Source organism: Leuciscus leuciscus, assembly GCF_965113295.1.
Source record: "Leuciscus leuciscus genome assembly, chromosome: 3".
Lineage (NCBI taxonomy): Eukaryota > Metazoa > Chordata > Actinopteri > Cypriniformes > Leuciscidae > Leuciscus > Leuciscus leuciscus.
The window spans coordinates 57,666,144-57,678,553 of NC_138727.1; the positions used below are offsets into that span (position 1 = coordinate 57,666,144).

At 39.1% G+C, this 12,410-nt stretch overlaps 1 protein-coding gene across 15 annotated transcripts in view; it reads right to left on the reverse strand.

The window, feature by feature from the left end:
• The window catches only part of LOC309493639 (cell adhesion molecule CEACAM5-like), a 76,629-nt gene that overhangs the window by 42,972 nt on the left and 21,247 nt on the right, over window positions 1–12,410 (reverse strand). For 12 of the 15 annotated variants that reach the window (XM_082162805.1, XM_082162797.1, XM_082162804.1 and 9 more), the window contains exons 3-6: window positions 9,205–9,588; window positions 9,064–9,120; window positions 4,140–4,214; window positions 3,899–3,985 (exon numbers count right to left, since the gene is read on the reverse strand). The exons of 1 other annotated variant lie outside the window; for it this stretch is intronic. In XM_082162805.1, the coding sequence (XP_082018931.1) occupies window positions 3,899–3,985; window positions 4,140–4,214; window positions 9,064–9,120; window positions 9,205–9,588 (603 nt within the window). Of the gene's footprint in view, window positions 1–3,898; window positions 3,986–4,139; window positions 6,510–6,933; window positions 7,906–9,063; window positions 9,121–9,204; window positions 9,589–12,410 lie in introns of those variants that run through there. 2 more of the 15 variants (XM_082162799.1, XM_082162807.1) reach the window with 2 other exon arrangements.

The following is a 12,410-nucleotide window of genomic DNA, read 5'->3' on the forward strand; positions in this document are numbered from 1 at the left end:
GGAGCGTAAATGTTTGCTAGTGTAAAAGTTAAGTGATTGATTGATATATTGATGATAATAAATCTTCCTTCTGGATCTGTGTATGGTTTCTTGCATAATTTGATTTTCTTTGGTGAGTTTTGTGACTTGGGTGGAGAGGTGTGATACGGTTATTTTTAGTTCGATGTAATCTTGCATTAGAGTTTCGATTTGGGATTGGGAAAATTCGAGACTAGCTTTCAGATCACGGATGTCTATATGGAGAAGTTCGAGCAGGGCCGGCTCTAGCCCTTTGGTTGCCCTAGGCGAGATTGAGTTTATGCTTTTATAGTCACTGCAACACTTCAACAAGCAAATTATGACTTGAAGGATCAACAGTAATAAATTGTTCATACACAAATGCTACAAAGAATGTTCGAGGATATTTACCAAATTAAGTAATAAACTTAAGGAAGAAGGAAGATATACTATAGACCAGCATATAGAGTATAATAGACCAGTAGTGTTTGAGATTAATTAATGAGGAATGTCAATGTTTACTTGGAAACAAATCACTGAAGTTTTAAATTGTGGTTGAATAAACGGTATTCAAGGGTCTTACTTGCTAAATTAGTGAAATTTACTAAAACTGTGGTTGAAATTAGATTCATAGGGATAGGATGTTATTGTGATTTCCATGTGTTTTCATTATCTTCTAGTACAGGGGTTCTCAACCTTTTGCAACTCATGGCCCACCAATGAGGGTTTAAAAACATTCCGAGGACCACGTTTCCACATATGATAGTATGAACACAGAATAACAGAAAATTCTAAAAGTACAATGATATACTCTGCTGTTAATCTGTTATGCAGACTAGATCAAGTCAGCTATATAGATGAAAACTGTCCTTGTATCAAAAAGGCTTTGAAGGTTTTCTCAGTAACCATTCCTGTAACAATAACAGGCTAACATACCTGTAACAACAGGCCAGACACACAAGAGGGGATTCTTTCTATTTGCTGCAACACGATCTCTATACCACGAATGTTATTTCTTGTGCCATTTATACGCCAAAAATGTTTTTTTGCGTGCATATATGCTACGCACTGAAAACCCTTGATTAGGATTAGGGGTGGGGAGTGCGTGCGTATTACACGCCATACACTGCGTATCATATGCACGCAAAAACTATTTTTGACGTATAAATGGCACGAGAAATAACATTCGTGGTATAGATACGAAATGTTAATTAAAAAAAGTTAATTCACCCCAATTTACATAGCCTACTGTAATGTAATTGATCAAATACAGTTAGCGATATGAACATGACTGTTTAAAACAATATTATGTTGGCTTCCCAGCACAGCCCAGTTTTGTTCAAATGTCTATGCAGCTTTGATGGTTTTGACAACATTTCTCCACATTCAACACCTGAATCCACATTCAACAACATTTCTCCACATGCGCCTTCGGCTTAAGGGGGTCGCACACCGGACGAGAAGCACAGCGGCACGTCTTTAAAATTCGAACACATTATTTTCTATGAGTGTCACACCGGCGGCGTCTGTCCGCAGCGCCAGCTATAGCTCAAGACACTGTTCAAAATCCTTTCGTGCCACAGAGCGCCATTTACATAGTTTTATATTAAATTGACTACATTGTATTTGTCTCAAATCGTCGTTAATGTAGCCTATATACTGACTTCACCCTGTGCTGCAAGATACATGTAGTTTTATATTCATTTACCATCTTATCAGCTGTGTGGATGAAAATGATCAGATTTTCAGGTGAGATTCTCAATTAATTCAGTTAATGTACGTCCTGAGTTAAAGTGTTCAGACTGCAGACTCAGCAACGATTGTATTTAATTGTAAATGTAAATTTAATTGCAATCATAACATAGCACAGACATTATCTTAATTTCGTAATGTCCTTAAACATAACAATATTGCTGGCCATAAACTGAGTGCGCGTCCAGTGTTCGATACCTCGAGTTGTAGACGCGGCGCTGCGCTTCTCGTCCGTGTGTGACCCCCTCAGTACCTGCCGTTATAAAACCAAATTTAAAGGGGTGGTAAAACACGATTTCACTTTTCTAACTTCAGTTAGTGTGTAATGTTGCTGTTTGAGCATAAACAACATCTGCAAAGTTACAACGTTCAAAGTTTAAAGCAAAGGGAGATATTTGCTTTTAAAGAAATCAATTTCTAAGAACTACAGAAACGGCTGATAGAGACTACACGACATTCCTGTGGGCTTGCTGACATCACTAAGCCCAACATTTACATAAACCCCTCCTCTGGGAACACAATACATAACGGGGGCGAGGCCATTTTATGTTGCTTTGGAAAAGAGTTGTTGTGGTAGTCGAGTGTCTTGGCGCTATGCCGTCGAAACGCTGTTATTTTCACCCAGATTGCAGGTCCACTTTGTTCAGTCTTCCTAAGGACGGTTAAAATTTATTTTTTAACTCGGTCCCTCATAATTATAATCCAAATGTCGCACTCTGTGCTGCACATTTTCCGGAGGAAAGCTTCCTCAATCTACACGAGTTACAATGCAGGATTCACACAACGGCTTGTCCTGAAAGATCGAGCAGTTCCAACTTTAAAAACAGAAGCTGTTTACGAGCCACAAACTGTAAGTATGATTTTTTCGTTGACGTGTTTTCCTGTAATAGTTCGTATTGTTAATTGTACGTTGTAGCAAGGAAGTAAACAAAGGAAAACGCTGTTTGGCTCCACAAACCAGTTTGTTAAATGCTAATGTTAATTCATATCCGACAAACACATACAAACTTCTGATTAATATCACCAGCGCAGCGAACTTGGAATGTTCGAGGTTGTTGTCGTTTCACTGTAAATTATTCGTTGATTATAGCTTTTATGTATTGTTTATCTGCAGGCATGCTAAACATGGTTTGTGTTTGATTTGGCTGTTGTAAAGCCAATGTTTAGTGTTTGTATTGGGTTAATAGTTCTGGCGACAGATATTTAGCTACAATCGTTTTAAATATACAAAAGTAACAGTGTCATATAGCGATCACAATAGATCTGCAGCCTTAAAAACAAACATACCTTTCTGAAACGTCCTTAAACAGCTGTTCTTGACCAGTTTCTGCTCGATTCTCTCCAATAACATTCTCTGGGTCTGATTCGTGCTCTAACTGATTATGGGAATATTAACGCCATTGTTTACTGAAGCAAAAACTACCGGTAAGGGGCGTTTCCGAAACAATGTGAACTTGGCGGTTAGCGAATCACAACACACTGAGCCAGCTAACCAATCTGAGCCCATTGCGTATTTTTGAGGGCGGGGCTTCATAGAACCAGGAAATATCCGACCGTTTTTACAAGAAGGGACAGAGCAGTGTAGAATAATGGTTAAATTTGTGAAAAATAATGCGAATTTTTAAAAACGAAGCATGAACACATGTTACAGTGGACCCCACAAACACAATCAAGCCTTCGAAAAAAGGTGTTTTACCACCCCTTTAATATATTCAGCGTCCTATTTTCTCACCACACACTTCGAAGCTTTTCCTTGCACAGGTCTGTCTCCCACATCTGCTTTTCTTTTCAGAAAACGATCCGTACAGTAACGTAATGTTACTGCATCTGATCGAACAAACGTTCAATCTGACGTGATTGGTGTTGCGATATTTAAACCTAAATTAGCTTTTAGATAATGCATCTTGAATTGACTTGAGTGTTTTTGATCATACAAATTCATAAGAACAAGATCATTAGAAAATAACAAGATTTGTAAATTAAAAAAAATTAATAATAATAATTTGGGGGTAGTCTACCACTGCCTACACGGCCCACCAGATGGCGCTCCGAGGCCCACCAGAGGGCCGCGGCCCACCGGTTGAGAATCACTGTTTTAGTACATATTGTCAGATGTTGTAAGCTTAAATTAGTTATTCAAATGACTAACTTTCTTCAAGCTGCGTGTCCCTGGTCTCAGTCATCTGTCTTTCACTGGTGCCCTGAGTGCTTGATGTGGTCCAGGGTGTCCCTTCACCTGTATACAAGCATATTGTATAGCCAGACAAGCAGTGAGTGAAATGATGAATGTGGTTGAACTTCTTTAAGAAAACAAGCTAACATGCTAACCTTTTTCTATTGTACTTTAAAGTATGGATGTGGCTTGAATAAATACTATTAAATAGACTCACTTGATGCAGGCTGTGTGTCCCTGGCCTGGTCACTGGTCCCTGGAGTACCACTACTGGATGTCCCTACTCCTGCAGCTGTATGTATTTAAACACAGAGTTCATCCTAGCTGTTCGTTACACAATTGCATTTGGTCATTTCTATCATCCTACCACATAGTTGCATTGTACAAATACATTTTATCTCTGACCATGTAACTCTATTAGGCTGCTACAAGGCTAAATAATACTACTGATTACAATTAGTAGTATTATTGTGATGTGATTATAAAAGTACTAATTGCTAATAATAATAACAATAACAAAAACAGCAACAATAGTACTAGTTGTACTTTCAAAGTTCAGAGAGAGGAGAACATGAAGGATCAGATGTCCTTTCTCCAGCAGGTGCCGGCCTCTGCAAATATTGCCCGAGTGCATCTGGCCATGGCCAATAAAAAAAAAAAACATATTTTAGTATATTCCTAGAGGGGAACTGTACAGAAGGGTGAACACCACGTCAACACCACTATCAGCATAATGGTTACTGTGTGTGTATGAGCCTGCTAGTTATAATGAATGTAGAGGTTGGTGGTTCAATCCCCGGTTCCACCTGACCAAGTGTCGAGGTGTCCATGAGCAAGACACCTAACCCCAGCTGCTCCCGACGAGCTGGATGGCGCCTTCTATGGCTGACACCGCCGTCGGTGTATGAATGAGTGAGTGAATGGGTGAATGTGAGGCTATGTAAAGCGCTTTGGTGGCCATAGGTCTGTGAAAGCGCTATATAAATGCAGTCCATTTACCATTTACCATTTAGAGTAGAGAGCAACTGTACTTTTCATAACTAGCATGCATACAGATTGTAGAAATAGCTGTCGATGAAGTTGAACAGGTTATCCGGGTCTTGACAAGATTGGTTATCCAGTATAGTGAAAGTTGTTTTGATAAAATGAGTGAAGTTGATCGTTTGCGTTCAGAGCGCTGCCATGTTGGTTCTCACCCACAGTCTCGCGATAGTCTCAGTCTCGACACATCCTCCCTGATGGAAGTCTGATTCTCAGACTTAAGAGTCTGAATGCAGACTGGGCACTGCCCAGATACCAAACAGACCTAAAGGTGCCTGTGCTACTACCACAGACTCCGAACGAGCTTACCCTGGAGCGTGCAACAAACCTGTGACAGAGGAAAACACCAGCTCCAAGAACCTTTTCCTCCAAAACCAGTTAGTCACCATTTCTGGCCGCTCCACGCAATGCCCACTCAACGATGCGTGACTTGACGCAGAATGCCTTTAACACACGAGGCCTCCTCAGAAGGGGTTCCTAAACCCCATTGACATTGAACTGCAAAGATCAGAAGGCACACAGCACGACCATAATGCAAGCCGCTGCTACAAAGTTCATAGTCAGCATAGGACATAGAACTTTCAAAGTAGATGAAAATGTGTGCTCAAAAGAAACAGGAAGCTGCATTAGTAAAATTAGAATTTTACTGATTCAAAGAAAATCTTGAATGCATATGTTAGCCTCACGTGCCAACAGACTATGCACTGCTTTCAAACTATACAGACATTTGCCACCTTCTGGTTGAAATTGGCACTGCTGCATATTCGTTTCCATGACAATGACTTGTCACATGACATACTAACTTTAAATAGGGCATGCGTCACCCGACACCAGATAGTAAGCAAACCACCTGAGCTGCGTAAACTAACGTGACCTAGCGGCCCTTTGTTTAACTACTGTTATCCTAAAGTGCGCATTTGATCATCCCGATCCAAATAGGACGCAACATGCGATACGCATTTTGATCACTGGTTACTGGCTTGTTTAAATGCAGATAAAACGATAGCTGGAATTGACATCTCTACTAAAAGTGAAAAAGTCTTAGATTTTTAACTAGTATCTGTAATTTCAGCATTAAAGCATAAGTCTGTTTGACAAAAGAAGCTCAACTCAGCGGCATTCTGTACCGGCATTTATTATTCTGCTTGATTGGAGAAATCCAAAGTGCAGCATCTGTTTCTGACGAAGAAATCTCAGTACAGTGTTATATATGCATAGACTTGGGTGATGCTCCCCTTTCTGCAATGTAAAGGCCTTACAAATTATTGTTAGGTTGATGTAATTCATCTAAATTGTGGCTGCATCTACAAGCAGAGCTACCTAGAGATCAAAATTGTTCCACTCGCTGAAAAGTCAATATTTATGCATGAGATGGATGTACATTTTAAACTAATTTAAAATGTGCAGACATTCTGCATAGACTGTTGAATTGCTCTGACATGGTTCCCATGACAACGACTTGTCACAGGAAGTGCAAACTCGTAATGTCATATTGTAAACAAATCAGCCTAGATGGCTAAGCTAACCTAACCTAGCGTCCGTTCAGCTTAGGCTAAGCTAGGGTGACCATATTCCAGGACATGTCCGGCCGGGATTTCGAGATCGCCCAAAATATCCGGGATACGGCTTTTGCTTTCTCGTCACCATTCTTTTTGTTTACATGCACACCTTTTGATTCAGTAGGACTGAATTAATTCCGATTGGTGAATCTAAATGTATGAACGCTAAACAAGTGATCGGTTGATGTTCTAGAATTGCTAAGAAAATTCCTGTGTTTTCATCTCGATCGGGATCCGTGTGAAGCAGAGTGCATGACCTGCAAAGCTGGCACGTACGTGTCAGTGTCAAATAATGTAATAATGTAAACATAATGAATGGTGACTGTAGAAAGCAAAAGCCGAATCCCGGGCATTTTGGGCGATCTGGCATTCTGGCCAGATATGTCCTGGTTAAACAGGACGTATGGTCACCCTAGGCTAAGCTAAATAATAACTGCTACAGTTAGCGGTTAGCATCATTTACTTGAAGTCTTTATCTACAGCTTGTGCTGTGCACAGTGCAAAGTGATCTAACATACTTTTCCTTTAACCCCAGTTAGGGTTCTGATTTCTCACTTTCTCTTTCCTTACTTTCAATTCTTCCCAGCTGAATTTTACCGCCACTAGTTTAGGAGTAGTCCTTGCTGAGTGCTGTCAGCTAAATTTGCAGTTACCTTGTAAATTAAATCTAAATTTAATTACATGTAAACTGTGTAGCCAGAGAAGAATTTTTATAGTCATGAGGATTTTCATCAGCATGTTGACTAAACTTCTGTAAGGACACACACACAGGGACCGTGTGTCTTGAACACACAGCAGCTGAGACCCACTATGGAGTCTGGTCCAAGCAAATTAAAAGTTTGGCCACTCGTGCTATTGATTATTCCCAATTTCAGTTCATTCTTGTTGTCTTGATCACTTAAGCTTTTTTTTTTTATATTTTAATTTTACTTTGATAATAATAGCCGTCAGCTATTCACTTGTCCATTCTTTCATTTATTTGATTTATTTACATTCGTTTTATTTAATTCTTGTTCTAAAGTGGTTCCAGTTCCAATAGGGCCCAGTAAGGAACCAGAGACACCTTTATTTGTGGTTTTGTTTATTTTCAACAAGTGCATTCATTTTTATGACCCTGCAAAACAAGTAATCTCAATGATTACTAGGGCATAACTATAGTCCTGAGGATTGATAATAAGCATAATCTGAATAGGAAAACTGTATTTATTTTTTTTGATTTCCTGAACAATCATTGTTATGATGTAAATGATCTTTGAAAAGTTTGAAAAAAACAAAAAAAACATGTTATGAATATAAAGATACTTTTCTTCAGCTGACCAGCCAATTATGATAGTGTGTGTTGATTGGTGTTTATATTTGTTCAAGCTTGACAACCTTGCCTTTTTGATTACTTTGTAATATATATATATATATATATATATATATATATATTTATAATTACAAATAAGTACAAAGATTACATTGTTAAAAAGGGATGCTTATGAGAGAGCATACATTTGAAACTGCTGAGTCTATGAAGGGTTTTGATTACGTAATTTGCCTGCCTTATAGCATAACTTGACATCAACAATCAGCAAATGAATCTCAACAATAGTGACAATAAAATATTCAGATAAACAGATCAACTCTAAACATCCCAAAACAGGCTACTTAAAATCACAACAAAAGCGCAATTAAAGAAAATAGTAAGATCATTCAGCTGCATAATTTATTCATGCCTCAATGCATGCTGGGAGTCTTTGATGTGTTTTGTTCTCGGCTGGCTCCCAGCATGCATTGCGGCAAAAATATATTTGTTGATTGTCACCATTGTTGAGATTTATGTGCTGATTCTTGATGTCTGTGTGTCTGAATAATACATATGCTATTTTTTTTTTTTAATCTTTAAATTTCTTTATAATAACTATTTACAATAACACTATTAGATCTCTTGCTGTTGTAACTGTGTGTTAATAAAACACATTTGTTATGGGAAAAATGCCAAAAGAAAATAGATCAGGTGATTTTTGGAAACTGTTGATCTATTGGCCTGAATCTCTGATCTCATCCAGTGTCTAAATTTGGAATATATGGTGATGTGTTGATAATTTGTATTTTTGATTATAGTTGCCCTGCGATTCAACAGCATGAGATCCAGAAGTGTTATGGTAACTATTTATTATACAGACATTTATAGTATATACATTTATATTCTACATCTGGCATGTAAGTCTGATGAAAAATCAATGTTAAGTTTCAGTCTTGATTCAATGTTGATCTGCTATCAGGGATATAGTTCTTTATAATTATAAACACAACAAGTACTGTTTTTGACTATGAAGTGTGGCATATTCAGAACTACTGTACAGTGTGAATGACAGCCAGACACACCTGAGAACAATCTACAGGTTTCATACATTTCTACCAAAACATTTCCATGACTTTTGAGGCAAATATTCATATTAAAATCCATGTTCAAATTTACCATAGCATATCTGTAGCCTACATAGATTAGAAAACATTCATCAAATAAGCCAATAGAGACACAGTGTGTAACATTACCAGGTGAGATGGTCACTGATGTGACAGTTGTAGGGCTGGTGTTAATGCTGTCAGTGTCTGTAAGTTTGGATGAATAGTGATTAATGAACAGAGACACAAATATCATGAGTGTGTAGAAAGAGCTCATGTGAATATAATTACCTGCACAGTATGCAAGATTGCAGGAGGTTGGTCTAACCAGCTCATAGACATAATAATTGCCTGGACAGGCTTTGACTTTAATGGGAGAAGACCCGAAATAGCAGCAGTAATTGTTCCAGTGACCGCAGACATCTCGAGTGACGACTCCATCTGTTACTGTTGGGTGTCCACCACGCATCCACAGTGGGACATTAGTGCCACAGCTGTACTGAGCAACACATGTGTCTGGGATATGAGCGCTCAAGCCGTTAATGAAGAGACGATACCAGCCGCTCCAGGAGACAGATTGGTCACACTTTCTGACTGAAGCATATGTATTACTGATGGATCTCCATGTATCGTCCAGCTCAGTGTAGGTGTAGCAGGGGTCTGCAGAGAGATTAGCTGTGATGGAAATATATTAAGACATTAATGAGTTTCTGAAAAACATGTTATTATAAAATGTAACCAGAAATGGAGCTTGTGGTACAGCTTCCAACCAGTTTGATTTTATTTCTGTCAGACGACAACAAGAGTTCTTACTGAGAATTAACAGAGGTTTAGATGTTAATGTTTTATAGTTTTATTTGAAGTGACAATTATAAAACATTGTCCAATGCATATGCAAAAAACAGAATTAGTCATTATAACATGTACAGCATTAAGGCCTGTTCACACCGGGACGAATTTCACGCGCGATATTCGCCGACGTTTAACGCCTCGTGACTAAACAAAGGGCGCCAATGTGAGTGTGCACACCGACGCGAAAAACGCCACGCGTAAAAGCGCAATTTTTTTTAAAACGCCTCGGGTTCGTTTTTTGGGTTTGACGCGCCGCGTCAAAAAATATCCGACCAATGAGACTGGCGCTTTTGCTCACGTGTCTGGAGCTTCTGAAGTTACAGTAAAACACAACGTGGGGGCGCTCAAACACAAAACGGTCTTGCCGAGCACACATACGTAACGGCGAAGAAGATATACGTCAAGTACGGTCAAGTACTACAGTCTATGGTCAAGTAGCGTCTACACTGCCGGGAAGAAATTAGACGAGGAAGATGCAAGGCAAGATGAATGTAGAGCTGCTGGTCTCGTTGGTGTCGGAACATAAAGAACTATATGACAAACGCGAGAGCGACTACAAAAATCTTGATAAAAGAGAACTGTTATGGAGTGTAATTGCAGAGCAAATGGGCCTTGATTGTGAGTTTCATTTCACTTAATTGTCTACATTGTAACTTTTTCCCACAAACGTTTGACAATCACCGGGGTATTTCTGTTTTACATTAAGCGCCATCTAATGTCAGGGAAGGAATTTGCATGTTCACTCGGCTCATCGTCAGCGAAAATCGCTTGGGTGTGAACACAAAAAACACGTTGAAAAACGCTGGTGAATAACGCGCGCCGATATTCGTCCCGGTGTGTACGGGCATTTACATTAACATTATTTTTACAAAATGAAGCAGTGTATTTATTTTTTGATTTCCTGAACAATCATTGTTATGATGTAAATGATCTTAAAAAAAATAAAATAAAAAAAAACATGTTATGAACATAAAGTTACTTTTCTTGAGCTGACCAGCCAATTATGAGGTTATTATGTGAGTATAGGAGACCATAAGTCTGAGTGGACATCCATGACATGCGGAGTCCCTCAAGGCTCAACTCCTGTTCAACCTGTATATAATAATAATAATAATAATAAATTTATTTTGTATAGCGCCTTTAAAAGTAGCTTTCTCAAAGCGCTTTACAGACAAGCATAACAGCAAATGAATAAACACAATGGAAATACAAAACAAATAAACACATAAAATCAAGTTCATGTAAAAGCAATCCTAAAATAAAATGTTTTAAGAAGAGATTTAAAAGTCACTAATGTACTTGCTTCCCTGATGTCGGCCGGGAGAGAATTCCAGAGCTTAGGAGCATAGGCAGAAAATGCTCGGTCACCCCACGTATGAAGCCGTGTCTTCGGAACAACCAAAAGACCACTCTGAGAGGAGCGCAAATTGCGACGTGGTGTGTAGGGGATTAATAAGTCAGTCAAATACTGAGGTGCCAGATTGTGCAGAGATTTATAGGCCAGCATAAGGATTTTAAAATCAATACGGTACCTAATAGGTAGCCAGTGCAGGTACTCCAAGACCGGGGTTATATGGTCCCTGGCCCTGGCCCCAGAAAGTACTCTAGCAGCTGAATTTTGAAGATATTGCAATTTATCCAATGATGATTTAGAAACCCCAACTAGAAGACCATTGCAGTAGTCAATGCGCGAAAAGACAAAAGAGTTTATCAACTTCTCAGCTACCGAAAAGGACAACATAGGACGTAGCCGGGCTATATTTCTAAGGTGATAAAATGATGTCTTAACTGTATTCTGGACAAAAGGCTCAAATGACAGTGTGGCGTCAAAAATGACACCCAGATTTTTTAATTTGGTCTTAAACTCCAGTGCAACGCCATCAACAGACAGAGTAGGAGACCCAACCTTTCGCAGTTGATGTGGAGATCCAAGGAGCATAACTTCTGTTTTTGAGCCGTTTAGAGACAGAAAATTATTGGACATCCAAGTCTTTATCTCAGCAATACAGTTAGAAAGATGCCCAACGTTCACTTGCTGACCCGGTCTAGTATGTATATAAATCTGTGTATCATCAGCATAAAGGTGATAGTTAAGGTTGAGAGATTGTAGTAATTGACCAAGTGGATAGATGTACATACTAAAGAGTAAAGGACCCAAGACTGACCCCTGTGGAACACCCGTATGAACAGAACCAACTTTGGACCTATAACCACCCATGAAAACAAATTGACTGCGGTCAGTGAAATAGGACTTGAACCAGTCAAGAACAGTCTCTGACAAGCCGAATACATGTTCGAGGCGATCGAGTAGTAGGGCATGGTCAATAGTGTCGAAGGCTGAACTGAGATCCAAGAGAATGAGAACGGACGTGGAGCCGGAGTCGGAGGCAATTAGTAAGTCATTAGCGACTTTCACCAACGCAGTCTCAGTGCTGTGTAATTTTCGAAATCCTGATTGATGTGGCTCACATAGTTTATTTTCAATTAAGTGTTTGTTTAATTGAGCTGCAACCACACCCTCCAAGATTTTAGACAGAAATGATAGATTTGAGATTGGGCGATAATTTGACAGATTTCTCACATCAGAATTTTGCTTTTTTAAAACAGGAGTGACTGCAGCAGTTTTAAGTGCTGCTGGCACCTCC